This window comes from Oryx dammah, unplaced genomic scaffold (genome assembly GCF_014754425.2).
Source record: "Oryx dammah isolate SB20612 unplaced genomic scaffold, SCBI_Odam_1.1 HiC_scaffold_2, whole genome shotgun sequence".
Lineage (NCBI taxonomy): Eukaryota > Metazoa > Chordata > Mammalia > Artiodactyla > Bovidae > Oryx > Oryx dammah.
Window position 1 is genome coordinate 35,203,059 of NW_024070186.1, and position 17,368 is coordinate 35,220,426.

General features: G+C 36.0%; 1 protein-coding gene across 1 annotated transcript; it reads right to left on the reverse strand.

Annotated features, from left to right (window-relative positions):
• Window positions 1-581: 581 nt before the first annotated feature.
• Window positions 582-11,586, reverse strand: LOC120881457 (phospholipid scramblase 2-like). Its single transcript, XM_040265163.1, has 4 exons — window positions 11,341-11,586; window positions 8,643-8,804; window positions 5,467-5,628; window positions 582-859 (listed from the first exon to the last, which is right to left on the reverse strand). Exons 1-4 carry the CDS (start codon window positions 11,584-11,586, stop codon window positions 800-802), a joined length of 630 nt encoding a protein of 209 aa, XP_040121097.1. The 3' UTR covers window positions 582-799.
• Between the last annotated feature and the right edge of the window lie 5,782 nt (window positions 11,587-17,368).

Genomic DNA, 17,368 nt, shown 5'->3' on the forward strand with positions numbered 1-17,368 from the left:
TATGTTATATTTAATACATAGAATAATATCAAGGTTTCTGTGTTTTGTAAACAATAGGATATAGGAGCTATTTCATATGTAAATGGTTACTTCAAAAATTATAACAATATCCCAGTTTTACGGTGAGTTTTTAAAATGTGTCCTTTTTGGGACAGAATCATGTTTTTCTTTGTTTGCTGAAAACTGTCAAAAATGGCAACTTATTGCCTTGTCAATATGAAGATTTTGTTTACATTAGCAGATTAGTTTATCAAAAATTTAATATAGTGTGGATCCCTGAATATAACACAAACACATTTACTTTCCTTGGTATTTATATTATTATTTGAACATAATTGTAAAGGAAACTGAAATTATGTTAATATTAGTTCTCAAATATATAGTGTTTGCAAAATAACATCACTTATTATGTGTGAAATAATTAGATTTAATAAAATATAAATTTTACAGTATAATTCATTTAATAAGTCTTTCATTAATTTTTTGCTATAAAAATGTAAAATAAATCAGAATATAATTCAAAATAGTTTTTCATAAGAAGTTTCATGTCTAAAGGTAAACAGTCCTATGCATTTCTCCCAAATACACAGTGAACATTCAAAGAAAATGTATAAAATAGTTATAAGCATGTGAACAGAAAATGGACCGTAGTTTCAAACAGAAATCACATTCTGGGACTACAGATATCAAGAGTATTTCACATGTGGCATAATGACTTTCAAGAGAAAAAAATGAGTTTTTCTTTTACACAGTCCCAATCAATATAGACATCAAATTTTTTGATACTTTCATTACTCTGCTACCATATGCCTCCTGTCAAAAGTTGAATGCAGCCATTGCTTTCATAAAACATGAAATCCTAGATAAAAAACAAAAATACAGAAATGAATTTCAGCAGCATAACAGAGATAATTCTGATGCAGAGGGATGCTAAGGGATCTGATGAAACACAGTAATATATCTGTTAAACAAGAAAAAATAACTATGAAAGTTAAAAAGCTGTAGCAAGTCTATAGCTATATGAGCTCTACATGCAGCATTTAATTCTAATAGAAATGAAATCCCATAATTCTATGCACTTTTTGATAACTGCAAGAATTGAATTCATCTTCTGGTAATTTCTCCTTCATGGATCACAGCCTTGTCATGCCAAAGGGGTTTGTGTACTCAGTGAAGCTATGAGTCATGTCATGCAGGGCCACCCAAGATGGACAGGGCATAGTGATAAGTTCTGACAAAACATAATCCACTGGAGAAGGAAATAGCAACCCACTCCAGTATTCTTGGAGGGAGAACATTATGGAGAGAATGACAAGGCAAAAAGATATGAAAATGAGCCCCCTCCAGGTCAGAAGATGTCCAATATAGTACTGGGGAAGCTGCAGGCAATAACTAATATCTCCAGGAAGAATGGAGTGGCTCGACCAAAGCAGAATTGACACTCAGTTGTGGATATGTCTGGTGGTGAAAGTTAAGACTGATGCTGTAAAGAACAGTATTGCATAGGAACCTGGAATTTTAGGTCTGTGAATCAAGGTAAATTGGACATGGTCAAGCAGGAGATAGCAAGAGTAACACTGACAGCTTAGGAGTCAGTGACTAAAATGGATGGGAATGGGTGAATTTAATTCAGATGATCATTATATCTACTACTGTGGGCAAGAATCACTTAGAAGAAATGGAATATCCCTTGGGGTCAAGAGCAGAGTTCAAAATGCAGTACTTGGGTGCAACCTCAAAAATAACAGAATGATCTCAGTTTGTTTTCAAGGTAAATCATTCAATAGCACAGTAATCCAAGTCTATGCCCCAACCACTGATGCTGAAGGAGCTGAAGCTGACAAGTTCTGTGAATATCTACAGCACCTTCTAGAACTAACATTAAAAAAAAAAAATGTCCTTTTCATCATAGGGGATTAGAATACAAAAGTAGGAAGTCAAGAAATACCCTGAATAACAGGCAAGTTTGGCCCGGAGTACAAAATGAAGCAGGGGAAAGGCTAACAGTATTTTCTTAAGAGAAAATACTTTTCCAAAAACTAAAGAGAAGACTCTACACATGGACATCACCAGATGGTCAATACCAAAATCAGACTCTGTTATTTGCAGCCAAATATTGAGAAATCAACACAATCAGTAAAAACAAGACCTGGAGCTGACTTTGGCTTAGATCATAAGCTCCTTCTTGCAAAATTCAGGCTTATATTGAAGAAAGTAGGGAAAACCACTTGGCCACTTGGGTGTGATCTGAATCAAGGCTCTTATGATTATACAGTAGAAATGACAAATATATTCAAGGGATTAGATCTGATAGACAGAGTGCCTGAAGAACTATGGAGGAAGGTTTGTAACATTGTAGAGGAAGTGGTCATCAAAACCATCCCAAAGAAAAAGAAATCCAGAAAGGCAAAGAGGTTATCTAAGGAGGCTTTACAAATAGAAGAAAGAAGAGAATAGAGAAAGAAGAGAATTGAAAGGCAAGGGAAAAAGGGAAAGATATACCCAACTGAATGCAGAGTTCCAAGAATAGCAAGGAAGGATAAGTAGGTCTTTTTCAATGAACAGTACAAGGAAATAGAGGAAAACAACAGAATGGGAAAGACTAGAGATCTCTTACTGGAGATATCAAGAGAACACTTCATGCAAGGATAGGCATGATAAAGGGCCAAAACAGTAAGGACCTAACAGAGGCAGAAGAGATTAAGATAAGGGAGAAAGAATATTCAGAGCCATTATACAACAAAGGTCTTAATGACATGGATAACCATGATGGTGTGATCACTCATCTGGAGTCAGACATCCTGGAGTGTGAAGTCTAGTGGGTCTTAGGAAGGATTACTGCAAGAAAAGCTAGTGGAGGTGATAGAATTCCCACTGACCTACTTAAAATCATAAATGATGATGCTGTTAAAGTGCTGTACTCAATATGTTAGCAAATGTGGAAAACTCAGCAGTGGCCACAGGACTGGAAAAGGTCAGTTTTCATTCCAATCCAAGGAAGGGCGATGCCAAAAAATTTTCAAACTACTCCATAATTGTGCTCATTTTACATGCTAGCAAGGTTATGTTCAAAATCTTTCAAGCTGGGCTTTAGCAGTATGTGAACCGAGAACTTCCAAATGCACAAGCTGGGTTTCAAAGAGGAGAAGAACCAGAGATCAAATTCCCAACATTCACTGGATCTTAGAGAAAGCAAGGGAGTTCCAGAAAAGCATCTACTCTTGCTTTATTGACTATGATAAAGCCTTTGATTACTTGGATCAAAAAAAACTGTGGAAAATTCTTAAGGAGATGGGAGTATCAAACCACCTTACCTGTCTCCTGAGAAAGCTGTATATGAGTCAAGAAGCAACAGTCAGAACCGGACATGGGACAACGAACTGGTTCAAAATTGAGAAAGTAGTATTACAGTGCTGTATATTGTCACCATACTTATTTAACTTCTATGCAGAGTACATCATGGGAAATGCTAGGCTGGATGAATCACTAAGTGGAATCAAGATTTCTGCGAAGAATATCAGCAACCTCAGACAGGCAGATGATACCATTCTAGTAGCAGAAAGTGAAGAGGAACTAAAGAGCCTCTTAATGAGGGTGAAAGAAGAGGATGAAAAAGTTGGCTTAAAACTTAACATTCAAAAAACTAAGATCATGGCATCCAGCCCCATCACTTCATGGTGAATAGATAGCGAAAAAGTGGAAGCAATGACAGATTTTATTTTCTTGATCTCCAAAATCACTATAGACAGTGACAGCAGCCATGAAATTAAAAGATGCTGCTGCTTAGAGGGAAAGCTGTGACAAATGTAGACAGCATATTAAAAATCATTGGGAACGCATCTAAAAAAATAAAATAAAAAATAAAAATCAGAGACATCCATTTGCTGACAAAAGACCATATTGTCAAAGCTATGGTTTATCCAGTAGTCAGGTACGGATGTGAGAGTTTGACCATAAGGAATCTGAGTGCCAAAGAATTGATGCCTTTGAATTGTGGTGCTGGAGGACTCTTGAGAGTCCCTTGGACAGCAAGATCAAACCAGTCAATCCTAAAAGAAATCAACCCTGAATATTTATTGGGAGGACTGATTCTGAAGCTGAAACTTCAGTACTTTGGCCACCTATGCAAAGAGCCAACACATTGGAAAAGACCTTGATGCTGGGAAAAATTGAAGACAAAAGGAGAAGTGGGCAACAGAGGATGAGATGGCTAGATAGCATCACTGACTTAATGGACATGAACTTGAGCAAACTCCAGGAGATAGTGAAGGATAGGGAAGCATGGTGTGCTGCAGGCCATGGGGTTTGCACACAGTTGGACACGACTTAGCGACTGAACAACAATAGTACATAGGTATTATTATCATCATCAGAGCTTAAAAAAACTTTAGTTTTATATCATCATCAAATAACCAGTCAGTATTCAAATTCCCTGGATTCCCTGTTAATGTGTTTTTACATTGATTTGTTCAAATCAATATCCAGACATGCTGCACAAACAGGGTAAGGTTGATGTCTCTCTACTTTTTTCAAATTATTTTTCTTTTTATCTTCCTTGACAATTATTTGTTGAAGGAAAGGGTCCTGTTTGCTATATATCCTCTCACCTTTTGGTTTTTCCTGATTACATTTCCAATGACTGTTTAAGATAGTTACCTAATGATTTCAAATCTTGTTTGGAAACTTGAATGATCTGGGAGCCTAATCAGCTTAAAGACTTGTTTCCACCTCCACAGATTTTGGTTTACTAGATGTGGGCAGTCTTGACATAGGGAGTGTGAAAGCTACCCAGGCATTTCTACTGTACAGGTAAGGGATTACAGAAAAATCATTGCTCTGTCTCAGGTGTCTTTGACTTTGACCAGATTTGAATTTATCTCAGGAGTTTTAAAAGCCTCTGATGCTAAGCTTCTGACTTAATTGAACTGAGGTATGATATGGTATTTGGTGTTTCTGAATTTTCCCTACATGATTTAATGTGAAGATAAGGTCTGGTTCATTGCTTTATCCCATGTATTTCCTCTCAATTTGCAATTTGATCTGATGATTTGATTGGATATATACTCATTGCAGATTACACCTTATATTAGATGACTTAATAGTGAATCAAAAAGAAACCTATCGGTTTCTCTGAGTTTTATCCTATGTAAGCTCATATTTAAAGTAGTCCCATATCACTAATTTTGACTTTTTAATACAAGCCCCAAAGACTAGGGCCTCTCCTTAACATATAAGGTCTTTCTGTTGACATGTGAAACTAAGTAGTGGTTCCAGAGAGAACTAGTCACCTATAAATGCACACTATCAGGTGAAAATGGAATTTAAGAGCTAGGATTAAATAAATACTTTTTTGGGGGGAAAGCTATAAATTTAAGAAGCTTATTTTAAAATGTACAATTTACTGAATAATTTAAGCCTGATACTAGAGAAATCATCTACAGCCAAAATTAGTGAGAACAGACTTACAAGGAGAAAACACATGCCAAGTATCACAGCTTTCATTTTCACATCAATGTCCGCAGGAAACTGGATGCCAAAGTTGCTGTAGTGTGTAAATATTTCTCTCATAATCCTAGTAAACTGCTTGGAAATCTTGCCAACCACATTTTTTCCATCAAGAGATTTAATCTAAATTGAAAAAAGAGACAGTCTTAAAAAATTCTAGAAAATTTTAATCTACTTTCAAAGTTGGATAAAAATGAAACAGATATACTCTTAAAATCACATGCCAAAAGGAACTGTGCATATTATGATCCATTGCTGCTGCTGCTCCTAAGTCGCTTCAGTGGTGTCCGACACTGTGCAACCCCATAGACGGAAGCCCACCAGGCTCCCCCGTCCCGGGGATTCTCTGGGCAAGAACACTGGAGTGAGTTGCCATTTCCTTCTCAATGCATGAAAGTGAAAAGTGAAAGGGAAGTCGCTCAGTCGTATCCGATTCTTAGCGACGCTATGGACTGCAGCCCACCAGGCTCCTCCATCCATGGGATTTTCCAGGCAAGAGTACTGGAGTGGGGTGCCATTGCCTTTTCCAATTATGATCCATTAGATGCATACAAATATTTGCATCTGTCTATAGATACATGTCTCTGCTTTTGAATATGCTATCTAGGTTGGTCATAACTTTCCTTCCAAGGAGTAAGCATCTTTCAATTTCATGGCTGCAGTCACCATCTGCAGTGATTTTGGAGCCCAAAAAACTAAAGTCTGACACTGTTTCCACTGTTTCCCATCTATTTCCCATGAAGTGATGGGACCAGATGCCATGATCTTCGTTTTCTGAATGTTGAGCTTTAAGCCAACTTTTTCACTCTCCTCTTTCACTTTCATCAAGAGGCTTTTGAGTTCCTCTTCACTTTCTGCCATAAGGGTGGTGTCATCTGCATATCTGAGGTTATTGATATTTCTTCCGGCAATCTTGATTCCAGCTTGTGCTTCTTCCAGCCCAGCGTTTTTCATGATGTACTCTGCATAGAAGTTAAATAAGCAGGGTGACAATATACAGTCTTGACATACTCCTTTCCTGATTTGGAACCAGTCTGTTGTTCCATGTCCAGTTCTAAATGTTGCTTCCTGACCTACATATAGGTTTCTCAAGAGGCAGGTCAGGTGGTTTGGTATTCCCATCTCTTTCAGAATTTTCCACAGTTTATTGTGATCCACACAGTCAAAGGCTTTAGTGTAGTCAATAAAGCAGAAAAAGCAGAGATTACTTTGCCAACAAAGGTCCATCTAGTCAAGGCTATGGTTTTTCCAGTGGTCATGTATGGATGTGAGAGTTGGACTGCAAAGAAAGCTGAGCACCAAAGAATTGATGTTTTTGAACTGTGGTGTTGGAGAAGATCCTTGAGAGTCCCTTGGACTGCAAGGAGATCTGACCAGTCCACCCAGAAGGAGATCAGTCCTGGGTATTCATTGGAAGGACTGATGCTAAAGCTGAAACTCCAATACTTTGGCCACCTCATGCAAAGAGCTGACTCATTGGAAAAGACTCTGATGCTGGGAGGGATTGGGTGCAGGAGGAGAAGGGGACGACAGAGAATGAGATGGCTGGATGGTATTACTGACTCGATGGATGTGAGTCTGAGTGAATTCCAGGAGTTAGTGATGGACAGGAAGGCCTGGCATGCTGCGATTCACGGGGTTGCAAAGAGTCAGACACGACTGAACTGAACTAAACTGATACATGAAAAATTATTTCTTTGCTTTAGAGGACATACATAAAAGTAGTTTGGCTGAAAACTTAACATTAAGACAGACTTAATAAATGAGTTGAACTGATCCAAAATAAATATTAAGTGAAAATGATATAAATATGAAATATTTCTTTGATAAATTTCTAGAAGCCATTGGCGGTGGGGGGAGTAAATGGAATGCCCATCTGAATTCTAATTTAAGACAAGCACAGAGGGTTGACATAGGGTACATGTTTAAATATGATAGAAGGCCTCATTATCATCCACTGTTAATAGGAAAATGTAAAATGCCAAAAGCCCGGAAAAGAGGACTGGCAGTTTTGAGTGAAGGTAGGTAACCAATAAGTAACTTGATGGCATGCTCCGGCTCAAAGCCTGGGGTAAAACTGGACAACAGAATGGTGCTGAACAATAAAAGAAGGATGTATAAAACAAAGAGCTCCAAAGTAAAATTTTTCTTATTTGTTTTTAAATTTATTTTTAATTGCAGGATAATTGCTTTACAATGTTGTGTTAGTTCCAGATTTATATTTTGTCCCTTGTGTGGAAATTTGGATGCAGCTGAACAGATTTTATGGTTTTCTAAGAGAATCATTATATTAAGTTATAAAACACTGAACCTTTATATTATGCATTTGTATCTGAATAATATAAAAGCTATAAGGCTAGACTACCTGTTGAAAAACTGCCATGATATAATTTATTCATGTAGTAATAAATATACAAATATATTGTAGTATACAGGACCATAGAAAGCATAACTGTATAGTATATCTTATTGCATTTTTCTTAAAATTTTCTTTGCGTATGTGAGCTTTTCAAAGGAACTTAAAGAGTCAGAGCTCCTGAAAAGGGTCTAGAACACTGGAAGTCTGTGTTTCAGACTAAAGGAAAGACAATGTTTTAGCAATCAGATTTAATAACAAGGCTAATGTTCTATTTGGAGCTTCCCTGATGGCTCAGTGGTAAAGAATTGAATCCCCTGCCAATGCAGGAGACACAGGTTCCCTCCCTGGGTCAGGAAGATCCCCTGGTGGAGGAAATGGCAACCTACTCCAGTATTGTTGCCTGAGAAATCCCATGGATGGAGGAGCCTGGCAGGCCACAGTCCAGGGAGCCTCAAAGAGTCAGACATGACTGAAAACACACAATGTTCTGTTTTAAATGATAATATTCAGTGCCTCCATACAAAACCCACCATGTTTAAATGTTAGATATTTTGCTTATGTTTATTTGACTATAAGGCTCTGCTGCTCTTTTTTCCATTTAATAAAATCAACACTGACATCTAATCAGAGCAATAACTACCTTTCTGACCAAAGTTAAATACATGAGCACATTATCATCCTCTTGAGATGTCAGTATACAAATATTTATTTAATATATTTGTAACATCTTACAAAATTATATTATCCTTATATTAGGAAAGCAAATCCTATCTCTTACCTTAAATTCAATATTTCCACAAAAGTTGCACACAACATATGGGTCTATAATTCTTAGAATGTCCTTTTTATTTTCATTTTGAATTGTAAACTTTGGCAGACATGGGTGCCAGGTCTGTGTAGCATAACCTATTGGTATACCAGGAGGGGCATAGATTTCTATCTACAAAAACAAGAGTGTAAGGTAATATGTAATTATCATCATCATTGTAACAATATCTGATAATCGCTTTCATTTACTGAGTAGTTTTTTTTCAATTAATAATATTATTTTCTCCCACCTTCACTGAGGTACAGTTGACACACAAAATTAGTAATATGTTTAAAGTGTATGATGTGATGGTCTGTTATACAAACACATTGTAGAAAGATTACCACAATTAAGTTAAATGAAACAATCATCACCTTATATGGGTAAATTTTTTTTTTTTTGTAAGAATACATGAGATCTATCTCAGCAAATTTCAAGTATACAGTAGAGTATTATTAACTGTAGTCCTCAGGCTGCATATTAGATCCTCAGAACTCATTCATTTTATCACTGCAAGTTTGTAGTGTTTGACTTAACCTACCCCGATTCTCCCACCCACCAGTCCCTGGCAATTACCATTATACTCTTTGTATCTATGAGTTAGACTTTTTTTTTTCAGATTAGACATATAGGTAAAAACTTACAGCATTTGTCTTTTTAATCTGACTTATCAATTAGCATAATACTTTCAGGTGCATGTATATTATCACAAATGGCAAGATTTTCTTCTCTTTTTTTGGCTGAATAATATTTTATATTTGTATATATATGTATGCACGTGTGTGTGTGTATATATATACACATCTCACATTTTCTTTATCCATTCACTAGTCAGTAGACACTAAGGATGTTTCCATATCATGGCTACTAAATAAGGGTTCAATAAACACATAAGTACAGAAATCTCTTTGAGGACCTGATATTATTTCCTTAGGATATATACTCAAATGTTGGATTGCTGGCTCATGTGGTAGTTCTATTTTTAATAACCTGAGGAGACTTGATACTCATCTCCATGATGGCTATTTACATTCCCACTAATGTACAAAATTTCCCTTTTTTCTACTGATACATCCTTGCCAACATGTCTTTGTGATAACAGACATTCTAACAGGTGTGATGTAATACATCATTGTGGGTTTGATTTGCATTTTTCTGACCAATAGTGATTTTGAGCAGCTTTTCATTTACCTTTTGGCCATTTGTATGTTTTCTTTGAAAAAGACATTTCTTTAATGTCTGTTTAAATCCTTTGCTCATTTTCTGAGTGTGAAATGCTATCCTATGCACCACTTAATTCACACTGCACTCTTAGCAGGTTGGTACTATTATTCCTATTTATAGAGGAAGTAACTGAGGAACAGAGAGGTAAATTAATTAGTTTAAGTTTCCCTGGCTGCAAAGTGGAAGAGATGAGACACAAACTGCACACACAGTCTCCACTTTGAAGTACTGCTCTACTGGCCTCCTATATTTCAAAATGGTCTTTTTTTCATACTTATGAAAAATATCTAAATTATTAAAACTCTTAAACTCCTTTATAAACAGTAGTTTAGCATACAAACAGAGCTCTGATCCCTGGGTCAGTGTTCCAATATGAGTGACAATAGTGCTAGGACACCAGGAAAAATGGGGCCTGGGATCTTGGCTCTGAACCCTACGTGGGTGACCTTGAGAGTATCTCAGCATGTTCATCTGTAAATAAGGACTTCTTAGACCTATTTTTTAAGACCAAAAGTATAATGTATGCTAATGTGCCCTACAAATTGCAGAAAATATTCCATCAAACTCTCAATTTTGCCTTAGCTATTTTTATGAGTATTGTTATATCTAAAGTAAGTGACATGGGAAACAAAATTCAGTATAAATAAGTTCAGTTATCCTTTCAAAAGAAGTGCAGTATTAGACATCAAATGTCTATGTGCTTGTAGCTCTGTCTGCCCTGTTCTCACATCTACCTGTATGGATGCCTGAGTGACCCAGGCAGTGCTGGTCTCAGGCCAGTGGAAATACAGGCAAAGGTCAACTTCCTATAAACACTCTGTGCCCTGATGCTCCCCCCCACCCTGAGATCCATGTTCTCTGTCAGCAGGCTGTCAAGTTCTATGAAAGAGACACCTGGCCTTTACAGCCTGAAGGTGCTCACAACACTCAGATATAATACTTTTTTTTCAAATAGAGAACTGAAAAACACAGGATTTGAGATTTCTTAGAAGGAGCCTTCCCAACTTACAGCCTTCCCTGTAAGTTGGCTAAAATTATGAGATGAACACATCTGTTCTTTTCCTCACTTTTCTGTCCACTTGCCTCTGGGATGGCATTCAAAGATATTCTCTATGGAACCCTCCTCTAGGTTTGTCCAGGCCCTTGTGGTCATTTCAGGTGAGGGACTTGACCCAGGTGCCCTACATTCTCAGGTCTCCCTGAAGATCAAGAAGTCTGGTCTCTGAGATCTCTGATCTCACCCCAGAGGACACACTGCTCAGGAATGGGTGGCTAACTGCTTACTTTTTTCCACCTGCCTCCTTCCTACAAGTTACTCTCAAGTATAAACCAATAGCTGGTATACTGCTTTTCCTTTAAATCTCATATGATTATGTAGTTCAATGACAAGGTAAAAATTCTTGCTAACCTACTTTACAAAGTACTCAGGTAATTGCTTACTAACCTCCTGCAAGCAGCAGGGGAAACAACAGCTGGAACACTGTAGTGGTCTCTTCAGAGTTATGACTTCTTGGTCCTTAAGATCATGAATCCTCACGGTAAAGGGTCTATAAGATCCACAGCAAAGTCGAGTACACAAAGCAGTATCTTCTGCTGCAAAGTATATTCTCTGTCCATGGCTGTTCTTGATTTCATATCTATTATTGGTTTCATAACTTATTATGACTAAAATCATAGAAGAGGAAGCCATAATCACTATTTTAAAAATATTTTGAATCTAAATATTTTAGACTTACATATTTTTAGGCATTATATTTCTTGAATAAATAGAAAAAGTAAAGGTGTTTAGAGATGATCTAGACAGAGAAAAAAAGGAGGAAACTGGAGTAAGGTACTGAGAAATTAAGAGTATCTATGTGAGACATGGAAGAGAAAACAGCTCATATCTTCCTAATTCCATAGACCATGTCAGAAACGGAGACTTTGCTGTGAGGGATGGTACAGTGCTGCCGACGGTCACAGTCATGCTAAGTGTATGCAGAAAATGTCTACTTGTTCATGTATTCAACTACAGAGGGGAATATAGGATGGTTGTTACATTTATGTGCCTTACAATATTATATTAAGTAAATGGGCTTATGATTTTGTTTTATAAAACAGTCATCACTTCTCTTCCTGCACTGTGTGAAGAATGTGTGAGAGGGCTTTCTCTCAATGAGCACATGTGAAAAAGGAGAGAGTAAAAATGAAAGGGGAGGTAGAACTGCACTCTGGTTTCATTGTACCCTGTCTAGATCAGCAGTAGTTGTTCAGAAGGGAGAGGTGGGATTAAAAAAGGGGAAAAAGTGCTTGACAACCAGGGCTGTAAGTCACAGGACATCTAGACCACTGGCATCCTAAGTGCACTGTGTACCTTAGTGGGGGCTAATGTCTTTATGGGGGGAAACGGAGACATGCTAAATGCTAACACCCATGTGGTATCTTACCAGAGGACTTCCCGTACGAACCACATTTTGGAAACCTCTCCTTGCTTAAAGCCAGGAAGAAGCAATGAATAGTCCCACTTGTCCACAGCCCTCATTAACATGGATCATAGGATGTCAGAAGCCACCAAAATAAAGAGCAATTAAAAGAGACACATGGAGACAAAAATCACGGATTTAGTCAAATGTCACTCACAAGTTTTATCACCTTGACCTCCTTTAAATGTCTTTTACTTAGACAGGCCCTGGATTTTGCTTTAGAAAACTATCCTTAACCTCACCATCTCCCAGTCAAATATCTAATGAGAAAAAGCTGATCTGATTCATGAAATATAATCTTTTTTTTTTTTAATTTGGTTTTGCAGCATATGGGATCTTGATTTCCTGACCAGGGATCAAACCCACACCTGTGCAATGGAAGCCTGGAGTCTTAATTACTGGTCACCAGGGAAGTGCTGAGATAGACTCTATTATCTAGCTGTTTCATTAAGTACCTTAATCTTGAAAATCTTTTAGTTTGTTCATCTCTAAAATGCGATTAATGTGTTTATACAATCTGTTTCCTTCTAATTACTGAAAAATTAAAGTAAATATAAAAATTACATAGTTATAGCTTTATGGTATATTAAATTTTGAACTGGAAATAGCTATAAATAAGTGTGTCATAGTCTCAAATGCTAAAAATAAACTGAGTAATCTTCATCCCTTTATACTACTCATAATTTGAATATATGATATAGACTTACTATTTGAGAAAAAAATTAAGAACATCTACTTTAAAAACTGAAAATTAACAACTAGTAAACTTATTACTTTATATTTCATGCCAAAAATGTTTTTTCAAATCAACATAAACATTTTAATTTAAAAATGATGAAAAATGTGTCATATCTTTTGGGTTTTATAATCTCAACGAAATATACCTTAGAATAAAATGTTTAAATAATTCAGACAGGGTGGGGTGGAAGAGAGGCTTAAGAGGGAGGGGATATATGTATACTCATGGCTGATTCACACTGTTATATGGCAAATACCAACACAACATTGTAAAGCAATTACCCTCCAATTAAAAATAAATTTAAAAAAATAGAGTGAAAACTGTAAACATCAAAGAGTTCCTTTCCAGAGAAAACTTGGTTTCAAAAAACTAACCAAGGGCTTCCCTGTTGGCTCAGTGGTAAAGAATCTGCCTGCCAGTGCAGGAGACGGGTTCAGGAAGATCCCATATGCCACGAAGCAACTAACCCAGTGTGCCACAGCCATTGAGACTGTGCTCCAGAGCCTGGGAGCTGCAAACACTGAGCCCATGTGCCTCAACTACTGAAGCCTGTGTGCCCTAGAGTCCAAGGTCCACAGTAAGAGAAGGCACCACAATGAGAAGCCTGCACACTGCAACGAGAGAGGAGCCCTCACCTGCCACAACTGGAGAAAAGCCCTTGCAGCAATGAACACCCAGCACAGCCAAAAATAAATAAATAAATAAAATAATAAAAAAAACTAAACAAATTCAATTTTATACATATCTAATAATGTGTATTAGAAGTAATTTTAAGAATATACTTTGTTTTTTATTGAGATATAAGTGACATAGAATATTGTATTCATTTTAGGTGTACATTATGATTTGCTACCTATATATATGAGAAATGAATGCCACAATAATACTACACATACATTCAAAATTTTTTTCTTGTGCAGGAAATTTTAAGATCTATTATCTTAGCAACTTTCAAATATACTATATGTGTGTGTGTTAAGTCGCTTCAGTCATCTTCAACTCTTTGCGACCATGTGGACTGTAGCTCGCAAGGTTCCTCTGTCCATGGGATTCTCCAGGCAAGAATATTGGAATCGGTTGCCATTTCCTCTCCCAGGAGATCTTCCCAACCCAGGGATTGAACCTGCTTCTCTTATGTCTACTGCGTTGGCAGGCAGGTTCTTTACCACTAGTGCTACACCTGGGAAGCAACAGTGCTGTTAATTGTGGGCTTTCAGGTGGCACAGTGGTAAAGAATCCACCTGCCAATGAAGATGCAAGAGATGTGGGTTGAATTGCTGGCTCAGAAAGATCCCCTGGAGAAGGAAATGGCAACCCACTCCAGTATTCTTGCCTGGAAAATTCCATGGATAGTGAAGCCTGACGAGCTACAGTTCATTGGACTGCATAGAATCAGACACGACTGAGTGACTATGCATAAAGCACATGCTGTATATTACATTCCTAGGATTTCTTTGTCTTATAACTGAGTTTATACCTTTTCACCATCTTTACCCATTTCTCCAAAACGCTACCCCCAAACCTATAGCAATCACCAGTCTATTACCTGTCTAAGTTTAGTTTCTTTCAGGTTCCACATATAAGTGAGATCATACACTATTCGCCTTCTATGTCTAACTTATTTCACTTAGCATAATGTCCTCAAGATGTATCCATGTTGTTGCAAATAATAGGATTTCTTTTTCATGGCTAAATAAAACTTCAGTGTTTATTTTCCATGTTTTCTTTATTCATTCATCTATCAATTGATCCAAGTTGTTTCACTGTCTTGACTACTATAAATATGCTGCGATGAATATGTAAGTGCATATACTTTTTTTTGAGATAGTAATTTTTGTTTCTTATTGATAAATACCCAGATATGGAATTGCAGGATCATATAGCTGTTTAATTTTTTAATTGTGGTATAACTGACATATAATATTTGTTTCTTTTCTTATTTTTTTTGAGGAATTTCCATACTATTTTTCCATGATGGCTGCACCAGTGTACATTCCCACCAACAGGGCATAAGGATTCTCTTTTCTCCATAGCCTGCTAACTGCTTGTTTTCTCTTCTCTTTTTGATAATAGTCATTTTAAAGCATGAGGTGATTTCACTATAGCTTTGATTTGTATTTTTCTGATCATTAGTGATGTTGAGGACTTTTCATGTATCTCTTTTTGAAAACATCTGTTGAGATCCTCTGTCCATTTTTTAAATCATTTTATCTACTGAGTTTTATAAATTCTTTATATATTTTAGATATTAATCCTTTATCAAATATATGATTGACATATATTTTCTCCCATTCACAGGTTGCTTTTTCATTTCATTGATGATTTCCCTTGCTGTATAGAGCTATTTAGTTTAATGTAACCCTACTTGTTATAATTGCCGGTGATTTGTGATTTATACAAAAAAAAATTATTACCTGGAACAATGTCAAGGAACTTCCCTTCTCTAGTTTCTTCTAGGAGTTCTGTAGTTTCAAGTCTTACATTCAAATCTTGATTCCATTTTGAGTTCTTTTTTGTTGTAATTTTAAGATTGTGGTCTAGATTTATTGTTTTGCAAATGGAAATGCAAATTTTTCACACTATTTATTGAAGAGACTGTTTTTTCCTCATTGTGTATTATTGGCTCCTTTGACAAAATCTAATTGACTGTAAATGTGTGGGTTTGTTTCTGGGCTATTATTTTCCACTGGTCTATGTGTTTGTTTTATGCCAGTATGGTACTGTTATGATCACTACACCTTTGTAATACAGTTTTAAATTAGGAAGCATGTTCTTCCTAATACAGCTTTGTTCTTTCTCAAGATTGCTTTGGCTTTTGGGGGTTTATGGTTCCAAAAAAAATTTGGGATTGTTTTTCCTCTTTTAAAGTGAAAAATTCCATTGACGTTTTGACAGGGATTGAATTGACTCTATAGATTGCTTTATGTAGTGTGGACATTTAAGCAATACGTGTTATTCCAGCCAAAAAGGACAGAATACATTTCCATTTATTTGTTCTTTTTCAGCATCTTTTGTCAGAGTCACATAACTTTCAGAGTATAGATTTCTCTCCTTCTTCATTAAATATGTTCCAGATATTTTCTTTTGGATATAATTATAAATGATTTTGTTTTATTAATTTCTTTCTGATTTTTGTATATTGATTTTGTATCCTAAATCTTTACTGTATTTTTTTATTCTATCAGTTTACTTCTAGAGTCTTTAAGGTTTTCTGTATAATATATATTTGAAAATAGAAACAGTTTACTTCTTCATTTCTGATTTGGATGTCTTTTATTTCTTTATCTTTTCCAGTTGCTCTGGATTGGACCTCAGTTCTGTATTGAATAAAAGTGGCAAGTGTAAGTATCCTTGCCTTGCTCTTTAACTTAGATGAAAAGCTTTCAATTTTTCATCATTGAATATGATGTTAGCTATAGGATTATGACATATGGCCTTTTATCCTGAGGTATGTTCCTTCTATACTCTGTTGAGAGTTTGGTATTGTAAGTGGATGTTGAATTTTGTCAAATGCTTTTTTGCATCTAATGAGATGATTGCATAATTTTACCTTTCATTTTGTTAATGTAATGTATCGCAAGACTTGAGTTGGAAATATTGAACTATCTTTGCATCACTGGGAAAATCTCACTTATGATAAATAATTCTTTAAATATATTATTGAAATCAATTAATATTTTGTTCAGAATTATTAATCTATGTTAATCAGGGATATTAGCCTGTAATTTTCTTTTCTAATAGCATCCTTTTAAGGTTTGGTATCAGAGTAATGCTGTTCTCTTAAATGAGTTTGAAAGTGTTCCCTCTTCCTATCACTTTGGGAAGAGTTTCAGATGTTAGCTGTTCTTAAATATTTCGTAGAATTTATCAGTGAAGCCATCTGTTCCTGGACTATTGTTTGTTGTGAGTTTTTGATCACTAATTCAAACTCCTTACTTGTAATTGGTCTGCTCAGATTTTCTATTTGTTCATGATTAAGTCTTGGAAGGTTGTATGTTCATAGGAAATTATCTATTTCTTTTATTTCTAATTTGTTGGTATTTAAATGTCCACAGCACTATCTCATAATCCTTTGTATTTCTGCAAGGTCAGTGGTAACTCTCCATTTATTTTTATTTATTTGAATCTTCTCTTTTTACCTTGATGAGTCTTGCTAAGACTTTGTCCACTTTGTTTACCTTTCCAAAAAACCCTGCTCTTAGTTTCACTGATTTTTTTGTTTGTTTTTTGTTTTTTTTACTGTTTTTGGTCTCTATCTCAGCTCTGATCTT